The sequence below is a fragment of the Micrasema longulum genome, unplaced genomic scaffold (assembly GCF_059751315.1).
Source record: "Micrasema longulum isolate JH-2025_06_02 unplaced genomic scaffold, ASM5975131v1 h1tg000031l, whole genome shotgun sequence".
NCBI classification, from domain to species: Eukaryota; Metazoa; Arthropoda; class Insecta; order Trichoptera; family Brachycentridae; genus Micrasema; species Micrasema longulum.
In genome coordinates, this window is record NW_028277238.1 from 1380466 (window position 1) to 1400171 (window position 19706).

The 19706-nt window shown below is 30.4% G+C and overlaps 1 protein-coding gene across 3 annotated transcripts in view; it reads left to right on the plus strand.

The window, feature by feature from the left end:
* The window catches only part of LOC148285500 (adenylyl cyclase X E-like), a 54233-nt gene extending 36245 nt beyond the window's left edge, over nt 1–17988 (plus strand). For all 3 annotated transcript variants that reach the window (XM_088224668.1, XM_088224654.1, XM_088224661.1), the window contains exons 9-19: nt 4929–5078; nt 6507–6651; nt 6738–6797; nt 7156–7304; nt 8469–8636; nt 9629–9941; nt 10639–11002; nt 11241–11419; nt 12739–13009; nt 15563–15687; nt 17688–17988. In XM_088224668.1, coding sequence (XP_088080794.1) covers nt 4929–5078; nt 6507–6651; nt 6738–6797; nt 7156–7304; nt 8469–8636; nt 9629–9941; nt 10639–11002; nt 11241–11419; nt 12739–13009; nt 15563–15687; nt 17688–17885 — 2122 coding nt within the window. In that variant the 3' untranslated portion in view covers nt 17886–17988. The remainder of the gene's footprint in view (nt 1–4928; nt 5079–6506; nt 6652–6737; nt 6798–7155; nt 7305–8468; nt 8637–9628; nt 9942–10638; nt 11003–11240; nt 11420–12738; nt 13010–15562; nt 15688–17687) is intronic.
* Nucleotides 17989–19706: the final 1718 nt, after the last annotated feature.

The following is a 19706-nucleotide window of genomic DNA, read 5'->3' on the forward strand; positions in this document are numbered from 1 at the left end:
GCCAACCATGCTTGAGCACGCTGGGTCGATTCTTGACCAGGTCAGCGTGAAATATTTGTGTTAAAGGTGGTTCATAGAAATATTTTAGTGTTTCTGGACACTCGCCTGCAACGCACGGCTGATCACCTGGCACTAAGGATTGTCACAAAATAAGATAACATAATGTCATTTTTAAATAAAAATTGCGTTCTTACGCTTTACGGAAATATTTTATTTGAATTTTGAAGCTATTTAATTTTTTTAAATCATTTGACATTTTTTAATTATTTAAGCAAATACAAGGTATTGTGGTGTGAACTAGTGTTGAACGACTTTTATCATATTTTGATACAGTTAACAAACCTTCACTGAAAACAAAAACGTTGATAGAAAATGGAAATCAAGTTGTGATAGACCGGAGTTTGACCCTCGGATATTTGATTCTCGAAATTACCACGGGACTACGATTCAGTTAATTTTTAAAAGCATAAACTTTTTCCTAGTTTTTACTACGGTGAGGCACGGTTCCGATTAGTAAGGTACGACTTTTGGGCAAATATTTTTTTCTTTTGTGGCTCCAAGAGTGTTCAATATTTGGGATGAATATGTGAAGTTCTCAAAAAGAAAATCTGTCAACAGGTGAATATTTAAAATTAGATTTTATCTAGGGAAAGAGATCATTGCAAGACACTGCTGCGTGAAATTGCTTTAATTTAATTTTAATCATTACATCGTGCTCACTAAAGGTGCTTTAAAAAAACAGTTTTTTACAGAAAAGGCTGAAACAGTTTAAAAAAACTTTTAAGATGCTTAAGTAATAATGATTTTTCTGAATTCGCAAATCATCTGATAATCATAACTTCAATAAAGACACTGGATTAAAACTACTTCACGTTGAAAATAAAATATTAAAATTAGACAACTTAAAAATTAAAAAAGTGATTTATAATAAGAAAACAATAATTAATAACCAAATAAACAATATTTCTTTTTGTCCTCTCCTGTGTTTCTTCGAAAATAGTGATATCAAATTACCACCCGTGTAAGGAAAAAACGAATTAATTTATTGGGTCCACGTGTAGTATTTAGTGAACGTGATAAAAATAAAAAAGGAATCAATTCATTAATTACGTAAACCTTGACGAAGAAGCTTGTTTGCTTTGAAACCAATCGGTGGAAAAAAAAATAAAAAATTAGTGGTTAAAAACAAAGTTGTTTTATTTATTTAAATAAAATGAATAACCACAAAGTTAGTGCTTCAAATATAAAGTTTATATCAAAAAACTCTATTTAAACTCTCTACAAACGAAAAACGTACCAAGACTTATCATTAAACGATTTCGATTAATGACGCCAATAATTAAGTACTTGATAAATGTAATGCCAAAAATGTGACTGTATTTGCATTGAGTAATCAATAAAATTAAAAAGGAGTGCAATATGAATATAATGTTAAGTCGTTATTTTTTAATGGTTTCACAAAACAGTTTGAGTTATGATCAAAAAAGGAAAATGCCCAATTCTAGTGCACACATAATGCTTCGCGTTGCTTCAGATAGTGATATGTAATTGTTATTTTTACTTTTGTGTTTTTAAATACATACGGCTCCACTTTCCATTATGCTGTATTTCAACTCAACACATATGTAGCTTTTGGTTTCGTGGAGTAAAGGATAAGTTACATTGTATATTATTTTATATAAATATGTGCTCTTGTAATTAATATATACATTGCTGTAACAATGTGTACGTAGATTAAAAAAATGATTTTATGCAATTTTTCTAAAATTTTTTGACAGTTATTTCAATATTTGATTTAAAAATAACAAAAAAAAGTTTGTAAAAACGATTTCGAAGGAAAGAACTTGTTAGAACAATATCGCGATAACGACCAAGTAAATTTTATGAACCATAAAAGAATTCCTTAGTTTCGTAAAACGAGTATATATTATGTATTGTGTCATAATTCAAGCTAACTAATGATTATATTAATTAAATTGACTAATTTTGATCAATAAGTGAAATAAATAGTTAAAGTTATATTTCAACCTGTCGAGGCTTGTAAGATAACAGAGGTATTCATAATTCGAAGTTTTGAGAATAACGTTATTGCATTATGAATAAATACCAAAGGACATCGATAACGATTAGCCGTATTTTACAACACGCCTAAAAAAAGAACACGTTAATACGATTGTGAAATTACAAAGTTCATTTTCAGTTGAAAATGTAAAGAAACTTAACATACAATGACGATTTCCGATAGAGTCCATACTAAATATTTATTAAAAAATGTGTTTCTATCCAAGTCCAAAAACTGGTACCTTAAGCGTAAGAATGATCATTTTATTTTTAAGTTAGAAAAAATATTAAGACACGCTGCTGTTGGTGCACACATACAGTGCCTTATGCACTAAAGGGTGCGAATAGGATCTATGAAACGCTGTAATCAGCCGGTATACTAAATACTTGAGAATGGTATCGAGGTTACGAACGGATATTTATAAAACCGAATCTCAATAAGGCAAGCGTGTTTAAGCCTTTTCTTAGTAATGTACGAGTGTCCAATAGACAGGATACATAATATGATCCGATTTTTTCTCTTGAAAAAACACGAATAAAACAGCGTTAAACTAAATTGCGTTACCATGTTTTACAATCTTAATTTATCACAATTCATAATAAACTTTGATTAGAACCAAAAAAAGTTTTTTGGTTCTGCCTAGGTAAGAGTTCAGGGTCTTAAAAGCACTCCCTCAGTATGGGGCTTGCCAACTAAGCGAAATAAAAACAAATTAAATAGAATAAAAAATATAATTCAATTTGAACAGCAATACCAAATATTTCAATATTTTTAGTTTGTAGACAAAGACTGGGTTTCACCCTCTAGGGAGTCATTATGATTAACAAATAACAACAGGAATCGAGAACACTGAATACATAGATAAACCAAATGGTCCAAGAAGAAGTATAAAAATTGGAAAATTGTTTCTAGGCGTTGCCTAGTATGTGAAATAATTCAATCAGATGAATCTCTTCACAACAGTAAAGGTTTCAGTTCTTTAACTTCACTTAAATCAACCGATGGAAGAATATAAGAAATATGTACTTAGTGGTTATTCATTATAATAAAATAATATAAACAACTTTGTTTTTAACCATACATTTTTGATTATTTTTTATTATTTTTCACCGACCGGTTTCAAAGCAGACAAGCTTCTTCGTCAAGGTTTACGTAACTAATGAATTAATTCCTATTTTATTTTTATCATGTTAACTAAATACTACACGTGGACCCAATAAATCAAGTATTTTTTTTCTTACAAAGGTGTTAAATTGATATCAATATTTTAAAAACTAGACAGGAGAGGACAAAACGAAATATTGTTTATTTGTTTTTTTTTCTTATTATGAAATAATATTGTTAAAAAAATCACAAAGACAAGGTCCATATATATAATAAATCTGGGATTCACCAATTAAATTGTAATGATTGCAATTCAAGCTACATTGGAGAAACCAAAAGAAACTTTACTATTAGAGTAAAAGAACTCTTAAGGTGCTTAAATAATAATAATTTTTCTGAATTCACAAACCATCTGATGTAAATAATCATAACTTCAATAAAGACATTGTATTAAAAGTACTTCATGTTGAAAATAAAATAATAAAATTAGACAACTAAGAAATCTTAGAAAGTAGAAAGCGAATCATAATAAGAAAAAAATAATTAATAACCAAATAAACAATATTTCTTTTAGTCCTCTCCTGTCTAGTTTCGAAAATATTGATGTCAAATTACCACTCTTGTAAGAGAAAAAAACTTGATTTATTGGGTCCACGTGAAGTATTTAGTTAACATGAAAAAAATAATAAAGGAATTAATTTATTAGTTACGTAAACCTTGTCGAAGAAGCTTGATTGCTTTGAAACCGGTCGGTGGAAAAAAAAAGGTTAGTGGTTTAAAACAAAGTTGTTTTATTTATTTTATCTTAATTACTAGTTTAATTAAGCATAATTTAATAAACTGCTTCAGCTCGGTGACATAATTATAAACGTACGTTTCTTCGTCCATTGTTTTAACGACCTTAAAGTAGGGTCGTAAAATACTTTTACTAGTCAGCTTTCTTTAACACAGTTAAATATTAACATACTACAACAGAGATGAAGAACATTTAAGAAAACGTTATATGTCTAGGCATCTACAGGGATTATGACCTGTCAATGGCTGGTTTAAGTGGCCACTTTACACACAGTGTAACATTCACCATTCTGCCCATATTTGAACATCTATATTCCTTCATTTCTTTCATCTGTTTTTGTTTGTGAAGTTAAAGAGCTGAAACCTTTATTTATGCTGGTGAGATTCATCTAATTGAATTATTTCACCTGCATACTAGGCAACGCCTGAACATATTGATTTTTCAATTTCTATACTTCTTCATGGACCAGGTGGATTTATCAACAATATTTTGAGTTTGTCCAAATTTTTGTAGACAAGGACTGGATTCAACTTCTTGGGAGCTGTTTATATTAACATATTACAACAGAGATGAAGAACATTTAAGAGAAGGTAATATAGAAGTCTAGACATCTACAGGGCTTATGATCCGTCAATGGCTGGTTTAAGTGGCCACTTTACACACAATGTAAAATTCACCATTCTGCCCATATTCGAACATCTATATTCCTTCAATTCTTTCATCTGTTGATGTTTGTGAAGTTAAAGAGCTGTTATATGTTGTAATATGTTGAAATACGTTGTAATATGTTAATATAAACAGCTCCCCAGGGAGTTGAATCCAGTCCTTGTCAACAAAAATTTGGACAAACTCAAAATATTGTTGACAGTTAAATATATTAAATTTGGTGGTGGGGATTCAAACAATATAAGATATTGTTGTGTCTCGGAGGAATATTGTAAACAAAGAAAGATTATTGTTTTCTAGGGAAAGAAGGCGTCTCAATATTGATATGAGGATTGGAGTTCACAGTGGAGACATCATGAGTGGACTTATTGGAATAAGAAAATGGCAATATGATATTTGGTCCAAAGACGTAACGATTGCAAACAAAATGGAGTCAACAGGGAAAGCCGGGTATGGAGAAATATAAACAAGAATGTCTTTTATATAAATGTTCTGAAACGATATTAAATTTAGGCGAATTTACTTCAAGTTTTTTGCTTTTATCTGTAATGTATCACAATAAGTAACAAATAAATATTTATATTTACTAAAACAGAGACAGAAAATATTTAAAAAAGTCAATATAGAATTTAATACATTTAAAGGGCTAATGACCTGTCATTGCCTGGTTTAAGTAACTACTTCACACCCTGCGTAACATTTACCATTTCTGCCTCTGTTTAAACATCCACATTTCCTCAGTTGTTCTATTTGTTGACTTGTGTAATGTAAAATAACTAAAACCTTTATTGATGTGGGTAAGATTCATCTGACTGGGACAAACAAACAACAGATACAAATGTGTGAATTTGATGTTAAATGATTTAAATGTACTCACATAAAAGCAAAGAATATTGTACAATACGATGATATTTGTGTATTATATTATTCATTTATTAAAAAACACATAATTTTAGGTAAAAAAAATATCAAAGCCAATAGGAGCATAATAACAATACCAGAAAAGAGGTAAAATCAGACACCCATTCAGAAAAAATGCGAAGTCACAAAATTAAATTTTATCGTCATCATCATTCCCTTTCCTCACCTAATGGTGCATACGGCAATGGTACACTGATCGCAGGGTATCTTGTTTAATTTATTTATATTGTGAAAATAGGATGTCTTACGGTTCAGGTACTCGTACCAGTCCAGGGACTATGAAGTATTCTGGCGTGAAAACACTCTTATAAATAAATATTTCATATTAACAATGGCGGGAATCGAACCCAAGACCTCTTGCTTGTATGGCAAACACGCTTACCAATACACCACAAAGCAGACAAATTTTATGTAAGACTTATAAAAAATATATATTATAAGTATATAAAGATATGGGACTAAAACATTTATGAAAAAAAAAAACAAAATTCAAACAAAAGGTTTAAAAATATTTGATAAACAACTTATAAATGAAATAAAAGTACATTTTTATTATAAGAGCACACACAAGAACATGTTTTTGTCTGCTCTATTTCAAAATAAAATAAATAGTTAACAATATTTTTTTTTGGAATCCCGACCTACCTAGAATTTTTCATTTTTTAGAAGATATTTTTTTTATCTATCGCCTATCCGCAATGCAAGGATATCGAGGATGTTCAGCGTATCCAAAAGTTAAACCAGCCAAACCTAGATGGTCATTTACACACTAAACGAACATTTTGTACCCACCCGTGTTATTTATGAAGTGAATAAAATGTCTCATTAAATTACTATTTTTACGTCATTATAAAATTTTACCATTCCGACTAATTCCTCAAAAAACAGGTACAGGTTTGAAAATATTACATTATCATTTAAACAAAAAGATAATTCGAAATGTTTTTTTCAATTCAGCAAAGTGCACATAACACAAAGAACGTTAGAAGAATTAAGCGATGATGCAAGAGACTACATCATAGAACCATATTTTGAGGCTCGAAATGATCCACTGCTTTCAAAATATAAAATTGAAACCTTTCTTGTGACAAAACAATTAAGGGTGAGTGAAATATGGATGTATTTTTTAAAAAAATATCGTGTTTAAAATAAAGCTGTAAACGTAAACCTGATGAGAATTTTTTTCAGAACAATTTTAGAAGAATTTCTGTGGGAATGGATAAATGGCTTAAGAAAGGACAAGTTAAGGTGAAAATATCATGTTATTTAAAAATGTATTTCTATTTAAAAACTTATTTAAAATAATAAATGTATAAAAGTAAAGGTTTAATTTAATAAAAATTCATTTCGTTTCACATAATATCCGAAAATTTATTTAGAAATATTTTTTAATTATTCTATTTTATCTATATGTTTATATATATGATTTTAAGACGATGTTATTTATGGTCATTAAAATGTAAAACATTTTCCGTTGTTATTTTCTATTTGAATAACGTATTGAATTCTTAAAATAATCGTGTTTTAGTCTCTGTTGATATAACATAGAGAATTTGTATTCTACACTAAAGATTTGGCTTAAACCTGTCCCGTTTCTCTGCTAAAGGCTAAAGTCCCGGATAACTTAAATCCCATGCCAAGAAGACGAACCACCGGCTTTATGGATAACAACTTGGTGGCGTACAGGCGGATGTTGAAGGATGCGGATGTGCAAATGGCGGAAGTTATTGACAAGATGCCCTCTGGTATAATAAGGTTACAATTTATATATTTCTTCATCTTTTTGTTTTATTTTATTTGTACATTGTGGGGGCCCATTGCAAAATGTCAATTTCTTCTAACTAATTTAGTATTATTTATTAATATAATATGTCGAGACACTGTTTAAATTGTTACACAACACATATTTTTTTGTAGATAATGTTTTTTGTATGCCCAAATGTTTGTAGACAGGCTGGATTTCCTGCCTAAGGAGTTGTTTAGATCTAAATTTGTCGTAACAGAGAGGAAAACATTTTTAAGAAGGAAATATGGAAGATCAGGCATTTACAGAGCTTATGACCTACCATTGGCTGGTTTCAATGACCACTTTGACTGTATAACATTGACCATTCTGCCCATGTGTAAACATCCACATTTCCTCAACTCATCCATCCGTTAACTTTTGTAATGTAAAAGAGCTACAACCTTTATCATGCGGGTGAGATTCATCCGGCTGAACCAATTCTCCTACTAAAATTGTTTTCAGGCGTTGCCTAGTAGGTGAATTGGTTCAGCCAGATAAATCTCACCCACATGATAAAGGTCTCAGCTCTTTTACTTCACAAAAGTCATCGTCGGTGTAAAGGAAAACGTTTCTAAGCGACTTGTAGCTAACTTTACAGAAGATCCAATGAAAGTTTTTTTTTAATAATAATAATTCTTGCATTTAAATTTTTATTTAAGTTATTTAGGAATTAAACCAAAATAATAGGTTTTTATTAGATTTATAAAATTAAAAAAAAAAAAACACATAAAAACTTTGATTGGCTCTTTTGTAAAGCTGCTTTATGTCGCTCAAGAACTTTTTTCCTTTTCACCGTTGATATTATAAGGTACTATAATCATATTTAATACTAATGATTGATTACTATTGAAAATAGGTAAAACGAAAAAATACAATTTTTTATAAGATCGCATAAAAATAAATAAATAGTATATTAATAAAAAAAATATTTAAGTAAAGTTAACCAATCAACCTAAAACGAATATTATCCAAGAAGAAAATTACCCAAGACAAAAGTTTACGGAGTTTTTTTATCCCGAAAATAAAATAAATCATCCCAAAAAATAGTTTCTATTTTTCACACCTCAAATATTATCTAATAAATGAACTTTCTTGTTTTCTGGAACAAAATGAGAATCTGGCAATATTTTCAGCGAATATATGGGAGAGGAGACCATAAATCCTTACACTCTTCTGTATCGGAACGCCACCTGGGAGAGGTCTTTCATCGCTCAGCCGGATCCTCTCTTTAAGTATTTTATTGGAGCTGGACTTTTTGTCTTAATTCTCATGATGGGAATTCAGGGACTTACTATCGAAGCGTGAGTTTATTTTTTTCTTCCAAATTTCCCCAGTGTATCGTGTGCCCTCCGTTTATTCCATACTGATAATAATATCATTCGGCATGTCTCTGAAGCGTCTCTTCGTTTTTAATTTATATTACTCGTGCCACCTTTAATAAATTATCAAAAAAGTAATAATGTTTTGGCGAATATTTTGATTAAAAAATACGTTTTTTACATACAAATAATCTCAGCTCTCTTTTCAACATTATTCGCTTTTAAAAATGTAATAAAAAGCACTCAGACTAAGTAATAAAAAAGATTTTTAATTTAAGGTACTTTTATCAAGCCAAAATCCCATGACGTTATTTGAAATTAGTATAGTTTAAAATTGCATAGGTTAGCAATAGTTGCAATAGTATAGGTTAAAGTATTTTTTTGTTGGAATAAACAAGCGGTTTCGATATCAAGTAAAATTAATATAATACTTTATGTACATGAATTGTTGTGCTTCAACAATTTTTTTCTGCGATTTCTTTTCGTTTTGTGCTGTTTTTAAATTAGTATAATCCACATTAATTTTGAGTTATGCATCAATCGGTTTATCTTTTTCTCTACTACTTTATCACTACTTTATCTTTTTCTCTCTTTTCTGTTCCTTTCTTATAATACTTTAAAATATGAATAGTAACGCAAGTCATTCATAATTATTATAAATCCTGATGATGAGGAAATATATTCGAAACCTGTAGGCGGATAATTCAAAATTAAAATGGATTATAAAAATCTATAAACAAATATTATGTTTGTGGTGCAAAATGTGATACGACAAAGATGAAAATATTTAAGATATTAAAAACATATTTATTTAAAAATTTAAATTGCAGTTTATAAGGCAGTTAGTATAGAGTTAATAAAAACGTGTTTTTCATTTACGAAAAATTTACAAAATCACACAAAATACATCAAATAAAGAGATCCCCCAATATAAAGCATGCTAACTTAAAAAATGTTCATCTGAATATTTTTAGGCTCGGATGGAAGACGCTCGTCATAGATGCATCGCTGGCCATTCTCTTGTTGATTCTCCAACCATTAACTTGGACCGTCTTTCTCTGGAGGAAGTGGAATTATCGGAAAGAACCAAAGAATCGCTTTATCAAGTTCTTTTACGATAGATCTGCTGCCATTGTATGGAGTGCAACATCCAGAAGTATTCTTTACCTCATAGTTAGTACTATGTTATCAGTCAGCTCACTGATCAACCTAACAGAGTGTGATTTCAAGTTTACGGGAGATCCATTGAATCCGATTATATTTGATGAGGATTGTATAGCTCCTTGGGTAAGATATTATTGACCTTTTTACTAAACATTAAACCGTAAAGGGACTTGAGATTAACTACAAGCGTCATAGTTCTAGCGATAATGAAAAACCTTGCACGATTTTTATAGTATTTGAACTATAATTGTGTTGAATTGGTAAGAATCTCCTCACATATATTAAACTGTTAAAACATAAGTTCAATCACCTTAAAAGTCCTATCAGTTATAGCCTGACAAAAATATCAGTTTCAATAAACTAAAGATAGCAGCTTAACTCATATCAATATCAAATGTTAACTTTAAATGTCGTCACCCTAACTTGTAAAACTCGTCGACAATGGTCAAAAACGATATATTGGTGTTTTCTGTTAGGATTTAAAATAATCTATACGTGTGTGTAAAACTTAAGTATTCGTTAACCGTTGCGTTTAAGAAAATATGTATATGTCGGGAAAAAAAACTTTTCTACTGAAATAAAAACTGTTTTTCTTCTCCTCTGAATAAAAATATAGTTGAGAGTTTTACAAGTTATGTCAACGATATACTATTATAGAAACTATTGCATATTTGAAACAATCCGAAGTCATTATCATGTTTGGGATAGTAAAAAACAGTGTTTTGATTTAAAGTAGGTACACTACACTGTCCTTAATCCCAATCCCAAAGATTAGTAAATATTTGTAAAATTAATTCATAATTGATTTGTTTTTTTTCAGCACTTGGCCCAGACTTGTACACTAGCCTTAATGATGAGTTTCCTATTCAGTCGTGTATTTTTTCTCCTTAAATGGACAATGGGGCTCACATTGACAGGAATTTACGTCTGGTTAGTGTGGGATATCAAATCGGAGATCTTCGAGCAAGGTCCATCTTGGAACAGAGATATGGATGCAAGGATTTCTCACACACTCGCGCTTATCTTTCTTACGCTGACTCTGCATTGTACGGATAGACAAACTGAGTATAGAAACCGGCTTGATCATAGGTGGAAAAGACAGTTAACACAAGAGCAAGATGCAGCTTATACGATGAAATTGGTCAATAACATGTTATTGAATAATATTCTTCCCGCTCATGTTGGTAAGTCTTGAAAATTTAGATAAAATAATAAAATGTAAATTTATGTAATGAGGGAGCATTTTTAACACGCGAGAATTCAGTTCTTCTAGTCTTTGTCATGATAGGCAACAAAGAGTTATAGAAAATATTGTAAAAATAGGTTAAACGCGGATTTTTTTTGTTTGATATGTTACATGGAAAATGTATTCAGGAAAATGTTGTTTTTTTTGAGAAAATCAATGTTTTGCACATATTTTAGCTGACATTTATCTCAACACCAATCGGAATCCAGAAGATTTGTATCATGAAGAGTACAGTACCGTGTCTGTTATGTTTGCATCATTGACAGATTATAAACTGGGTATTGATGACGATTCGGACGTATCAGAGAGAACCATGCTAAAAATTCTAGATCAACTTATATCAGATTTCGATCAAGTAAGTAGCAATTTATTAAAATAATAAAGCTAAGCAATTAATATAAAACGTAATATCTATGGTAAGTCATTATCGGTAAAATTTAATACTCGTTTGTCCAATTTAATCCTGTTCCATCTTTCGTGCCTTGCGAAAAATGTATAAATGTCATAATATAAGTGCAGATTATGAGAAAGCTATCGGAAAATTCAATGGCTCAAGCATTTGGAATTCGGAATGAATAAACGATGATATAATGATTAAAACGGTGATAATCAGCTTGACAAAAGTCAGCAAATAACTTTGTTAAATGTCCATTATACTCATAGGTACACAAGTTTGTTTATGTGGAGTTTTAAGTATTTTTTTATCTTTATCTATAACTAATTAATGATTGTCTTTTATTATCTTCCTATTTTAATTGCTAAAACTCACACTTGTGGTTAATCCGTGTTGATTCTCACTTAAATTAAAATAGTTCTATGTATTTTGTATTTACCACAAATCGATCATTTTATTAAGGCTACTATTATTTGCTCCAGGGATCTCGGGGTGCTGTTTGACGCTATGTTTTCATTTGATCTACAAATAATATCCTAACGCAGTAATTCCCTTTAAAATGCTTCAATTTGTTCTTAGAAATACTATGATTTTTTCAAATATTCAGGTTTTAAAAACATTGTATAATTCCTTGGTAAGAAGCCGTTTGGAATTAAGGTCCATCATTTGGTCGCCAAATAAAACCACATATTCCTCAATGATAGAGAGGGTGCAAATAAAATTTCTGCATTATCTGTATCTCAGGGAGTATGTATTTTACCCGTGGTTTTTCCCGACTGACTTCTTACTAGGAATGCTGGGCTACCAATCATTGTTGAGGAGAAGGAATATTCATTTGGGTGTTCACTTTTTTCAACTCATTGGTGGTCGCATACGTAATTCCAATATTCTGAATGAATTCGCTCTATTTGTCCCTGATAATTATCTTCGACAAAGGCAATACAGTGTTCTACCTTCCACGATGCAGAACCAACCTACCGAAGGTAATGCCGGTAGGTAGAGCAATTGTTTTATTCAATCCTGTTGCCTCAGAAGTCATCTCTTTCATGGCAGTGGGATTTCTCTGAGGAAGGCAATTTCCAAATTGTATTATGTATGTCCATTTTACATTACATTTTTTTTATCTTTCCCATTTAATAAATTTGATGTGTATATTTTATAATATATTGATGATGAACTGGATACTCTGTAATGTTTTTAATGGAAATAAAAATAAAAATAAATAATTTGAAGAACGCTAATAATTTTAACACACTAATGATTTATCTCTTTCCCTTCAGCTTCTTCTTTCTGACAATTCTAACCAGTTAAAGGTTGAGAAGATCAAGATGGCTGGCTGGACCTATATGGCAGCCTGCGGACTAGAACCGGGACGAAGAGCCACTCATACGTCTGTAAACTCCATGTCCACTGGACCAGTGCGGTCTAACCAGGTATACGAAGACGATGTCATAATAACAATGCTCCAGTTTGCTGCCCAGATGATGAAACAACTCCGCGCGTTTAACAGAAGTTCTTTTCAAAGCTTTCAAGGAACTAATTTGAAAATCGGTAAGCACTGCTTTGACTATGAATAAATTTATGAATCAAACAATGAACTTATATCCCTCCATTTTTGGGCACGAAACTCAATTTTATTGGTTATTTATTGATGGTATTCACTTCGCAACAATTCATAATATATTTTTTATAAAATAATGGCTTTGGTATTTTTTAACAGAGTCCTAATATATTGGAATTGGTGATATATAATACAATGAATTAACCTAACCTGAATAATCTCAGAATCTATTAATAAATGTACAATCGGTATAGGTAATGGCATAATCTGGGCCGACATGGCAAGTGTGTCATCTCAAGTCAGGAAAGATAACACCGTTTGTTTCTTAAATGCTTGCCCTTGTTGTAAAAACACACCGACAGTACTGTTTAGTGAGATTTTGTTAACTAGTCTGAGGATCCTTGTCAGAGGGGAAAAGAATTCGACTAAGGTTTTAAATTTCCCATAGCAAAGACATCATTGATGCGCAAGTAACTCAAATGTGTTAACAAAGTATTTAGTTTTTAATAGTTTAATGTTATTTTTATTTCTATCTTTTGAAATAGTAAGTCTGTGAATACAAGTATAAATAATTATTGGTTTGGTGGTTAAAAAAGTATTAAGTAATTAAAACAACTGTCCTCATTACAAAATTCCTAATCCAGTTTTCGTCTGCAAAGATTTAAACCTAATGATCTTTTCAGCCCTATTATCGGTTCAGAAATAGAAAATAAATAAATAAAATAAATAAATAAAAATACACATAAAAAATGATAAACAGTATTATTATTAAACAAAAGTTTTATTTTCGCGTAGCGTTCGCACTGTAATAAAATAAGTAAACCACAGGATCTTCGAATTCACAACATATTTCCGCACGTTTCTCGAGAGTTGGCCAAAACAATATCCAACATGGTAGGAGTTAGTGATGTCTATAATGATGATGATTGAATAATTCGATTAATTACACAACTTAGTTATTCGATTTAATTTGTAGAATATAATAAAAAATTTCAGATATAAAGTATAGAAAAAGAGGCCATTTAGTAGTCACTAAATAATCACTGAATTTTTAAAAACAAATCGAATAATAATCACCAAAGTAAAAGTAAATCAGACCACTCATACCTTAGTTAGACAAAAAAAATTAAAAACTTAAAAATATATCACATTCGGTGCGATGACGGTACTTGTACATAAATAATAATTGAAATTGTTAATGAACAAATCTTAAAGGATTTTATGATTTTTTCCACTTTTACCAAATAGTTCACAATCGACAACCAACGTTTAATAATATTCATTGATGGGTTTATTTTTACATAACACAACATTATTAGTAATAATCTGTTTTTGTGAATTAACTTATTATTTCGGTCCTAATACGATAATAACTTATTCTGACCAAACATTATAAGTTGTCAATCAAATATTCTTATTAACATATCACAACAAAGATGAAGAACATTTTAGAGAAGGTAATATAGAAGTCTAGGCCTCTACAGGGCTTATGACCGATTGTTGTTAAATATTCTTATATTGATAAGGGGTCTAATATCTTGCGGGCTAACTCTTGCACAGCGTTGGTGCAACTTGGTTAAGCTTAGGCTATACCCTGTCTGCGTAATTTATAAGTGTAAAAGTGCAGGAATTAACCCATTATGTCAATTTTTTTAACCTTTTTTGTTGTTATATTTTATAAAAGAAAACGCCCCCACTTAAAAAACTTCTAACTTCAAATATTTCAAATCAATATTTTTCCTTAAAAACAGTAAAAATTTAATTATTTTAATCTTTAACTATATTTTTAGTGTGTCCAAATGTTTTTAGATAGGCTGGATTTAATTTTCTAGGGAGTTACTTAACGTTATTTAGATGTTTCGAGATTTTAATTTTGTGATTATACCATTTTTTTTATTTAAGAACAGAAGTAAATAATCTATTTGTTAATACAAAATGTTAATTTTTTATATTTATTATTACAGTTTTAAGTAATAGCCATGCTATCTTGAGATTTATAGAAATATAGTAATATTTACAGTTTCTATTATATAATCACAAATTTATCGATCTGTGATAAATACAACAAATCTACTTCTTTTGCGTGACAAGTGACAACAGAAAAATATTTTGGGATTAAAAAATAGCCAAAACAGGCGTCGCGGGTTCGATTCCCGCCAGTTGCAAGAAAAAAAAACCTATGAAAGATTTTTATCTCATTTAGTCTGGGTGTTTTGGTGTATTTTCATAACATCTTTCCATATCCTGTCCTTACCAAATACTGAAAACCTCGAAAATTGAGACTTAGCGGAAATTTCTTTTGAAAAAAAATATTTTAAAACTAGGATGTAATTTTTTTTTTGATAAAACGGAGATCTATTTGATCGTACTAGTGATGTAAATATGACAGTGAAATAAATGCGAGTATTGTGACTAAATGAATTAATCCACCAATATGAAAATATTCATGTTATGAATTATTTAGTATTTTTTATCCACCGGTTATTCGCATTACTATGAGTTTTCTTTACCCTCGTATCAGAAACGAATAATGATAATTCCAGGAATATCGCACGGCGAGGTGACGGCTGGGGTAGTGGGCTCGCTCAAGCCGCTGTACGACATTTGGGGGAACGCAGTCAACATGGCGTCCCGAATGGATTCCACAGGAGAGGCGGGGAAGATTCAGGTTCGCCTTAATTAAACTTGTACAACTTGTGGCGGACAAATTATTTCACCGTCGTTATTATGCGGAATCATAGGGATTTGGCTTTTGGCCTAAATATTCGAATGTACAAACAGGTATTTTTAGTCAGATTTCTCAATAAGTTCCATAAAGCAATGAGTCCGTACTTTAATTACAAGTTAATAAACAAGGCAATTTTTTGTAAAAATATACGTAAAAAAATAAATTGTAGGTAATGTACTAGAATTTTCTACCATTTTAAATGATATTGCATTGTCAATTTATTTTTAAATAGACTTCTAGCGTTTGATGGAATTAATTATTTCAAAATAATGAAATAGATACTTGGTTTTGACTAAACCTTTACTCATGTGGAATTCAAACTTTGACTTATATTTTGATGACTCACAGATAAAATTCGAGGCTCAAATCACAACCTAACACAACCTGATTCTTATTTTTGCAGAACAAGTTATTTACGATCTTTAGGAAATCGTCAACTGTTGTCTGATTAAAACACCTTTTTTATTTCCACATTAATTTAATTTATCAATTAAGTATTACTTATATTATTATTTTGGATAAATCATATGGCGCCATTTTTGTAATATAATACCTCAAGGGAGCTTTATAAAGTGATTTCATAAATAATTAATTATAACTTTAGCTATTCAAATTTTTAATTTAAGCAAACCAATTTACTTTCTTATCACACGCCATAGATTTATTCAAATGATTTAGAGAACAAGTGGGTTTTAAGATTACTCAGAAACATTACTTCACTCTCACAGTTTCGCACTTCTGCTGGGAGAGCATTCCACGCCATAGGGCCTGCGACCGCAAACGCGCGTTCAGCGAATTTAGTGCGCTGTTTGCGTAGAGGTATTATTTGTATGTATACTCTTCATACAACGAATATTTCAGTATAGTATGTATGTTAGACCATTTCATAAAACCAACATTAGCAAATCGGGATAGACACATGACCGAAATTAGTAGCCCCCGTGGTGTAATTTTTAAGACACATAACTCACGGATGAAAGGTTCCGGGTTCGATTCCAGGTAAAAACGCGAAAATTACATGTGATTTTTCTCAAGCTTAGGTGTCCTGTTCCGTGATTCCCTCTGTACCTTCTGGAATGCAGTGGTGTGCAAAAAAACCATTATTATAGTTATAATTAATATTATTAATACAAATAACTTTCATGACTTTATTACTTATTATTTCTTCTATTTACATAAATAAATAAACCATGTCATATTTGGAATAAAACTGATGTATAAGTAATGCGCAATTTTAAGTCAGTTATTATAATTACTAATGATGATCATCATCATTCTCTCGCCGAACATTATTTTCGGTGCAAAAGGCACTACATCAGTATACTTACGAGTTAAAACATAAATAAATAACATTGTTTGAGTATGTCCAAATGCTTGCAAATTGGCTGGATTATTTCCCTTCTCAAAAAAAATCCCTCTCTGTTGCAATAGGTTTAAATATGAATAACTCCCTGGGGATGAAATTCATCTAGTCTGCAAGCATTCGGACATACTCAAACAATGTTGAATTAACTACCCGGTAAAACAAGAAGCATAAATGCTTTGGTTCAGTCGGATGAACCTCACCCGCAAAATAAAGATTTTAGCTCCATGACTTCACAAAAGTCAACAAATAGAAAAGTTGAGGAAATGTGGATGTTCAAACATGGGCAGAATGGTGAATGTTACACAGTGTGTAAAGTGGCCACTTAAACCAGCCATTGACCACTCATAAGCCCTGTAAATACCTAGACTTCCATATTCCCTTCTCAAAAATGTTTTTTCTCTCTGTTGCAATATGTTTGAATATAAATAAACAAGCCTGCATACTGATTTATAAAAAAATGTATTAATTTATATTCACACGAAGGCATCAGATTGTTTACAGAAAAAATCCTTCGTAACATGATTATTTCCGCTTTTGTTTGAATTTTTTGATGTTTACGTATTTTCTGTTGAAGGTAACCGAAAACACAGCAATAGCACTTGACAGGCAAGGTATCCTGACTCAGTACAGAGGGAAGATCTTCGTCAAAGGAGCCGGATACGTAAGGACATACTTCGTACCACTCGATAACGACTTCAATGTTTTGTACAAAAGTACAGACTCCCAGGTATCTCTTCAGTCCGAAAACAACATTGAAACGACGAGATTGTAATAGTAAACACGTTACAGATACCCAACGCCAACGGTGAAGTGAATAGAAAGACAATATTTTTTGTACTATTTAATTCAAATGTAATTAAAAATGTTTTTATAAATTCATTTTGTTTGTAATGTTTTAATTGATTATTGAAAAAAAGTTTTTTACAATGTTTTTTATAAAAAAACATAAAAATACATGTAAGTCCGCTATTCAAGATATTTGTGGTTTGTCAATTTGACTTAAAACGTTATAAAAAACGTATGAAAATACGAAAAGTGCAAGGTATACAATAATAAAAATAATACAGTACTGTGCTATAATTGAAAAATAAATAAAAGTAAAATAATAGTGAAAAAAAAGAAATGACTTTTAAAACAGAAGTTTAAAAAAAGATAGACCCATAGACATATTGTCTCCAATAATTATCATCTTGGTACAAGTAGCTAAATAAATAATTTATATATTATATTATATCAATTAAAACGAATAAGTAATCTCTCTTCTTACTTACCTAGTACGCAATATAAATAATATATTATTTCGACTATTATCATTGATTTTTTGAAAGTAACTATTATTAGACGAATTATTGAAACAAAATAAGGACAAAAAGAAGAATATACAGTTTATACCAAACAATAAGTTCTTCACGTGACTTCAAGTATTACCACATATATCCCTCTACATTTTACCATGCGTTAACCCGCCTGTTCCTGTGATTTAACGCAACTACTATGAATCGATCTTTTAATATTTAAAAAAAAGTGTAATCTTCAAATAAACCTCGACACAATTTTTTTTTTAATCTTTAGATATTAGATAATTTTAAATGAAATATTTTTTCAATCAGGATCTCCAAAAATAACAAAATATCATGTACCCTGAGATAAATATTTAAAAAAAGTCGATTTAGAGAAAGATATGTAATCTAATTAGATCACTAAGCAAAACACATGCGAAGGTAATACAAAAATAATATAATAAAGTAATAAGAATATCTGCAATTCTTAGTAACAAAGGTCCACGATGTACGCAAGAAGAGCTATAATATGCTAATATATAATTTTAATAATGTAAAAAGAGACATTGAATAAGGCGATCATTTCTAAATTTCAGATTACCTCACAGTGACTCGAAGGAGTTTTTTCACACAGTATGTAAAATATTAAGAATGAAGAGATCTTCGAAATGCAGGAAGATCGATTTCAATGAATACCTAGTTGTGTGAGAATTTGTTTAATGTAAATCAATAAATTCCACTGGATGGATGGTAAAATGACACTATTTATATGAGTTTTTAGTTTGAGATAGAAAGGAGGGTTTTTAGTTCTAAGCACCGTAAATCGTATCGTGGATCATAAAAGATATCAAATATATATTTTCAACAATATTTACATACACGGTCGAGTTTATGTTTTTACTAATCTCGAAGAACGTAAATCGCTTAATATATAATACAAAAAACTGTTCCTGATTAGCTCACTATAGGATATTCCAGCTGATTCCAACACGTAAAAAAAGAAGCTTATTAAACGCAGAAAAATCCACTTTTATGAATTATAACCCCTATACCATAGAATTAAGAATAGTCCAGAAGTAGGTAACAATCATATTTGAATACATCGGACGATGTCCGAAAATCCTCTCATTCTACACCACTTACACCGCACTCATGTTTGAAGTCGCCGCGTAATGTTTCCAGATCACGAAAAATATAAACATAACACAAATGTAAGATAATGATATTTTTTAAATCTCTAAAATCTTATTGTACGGGCGGAAACATTGATTGACACAACAGAGTAGATAAGTAAAGGGTCATTTAATAAGAGT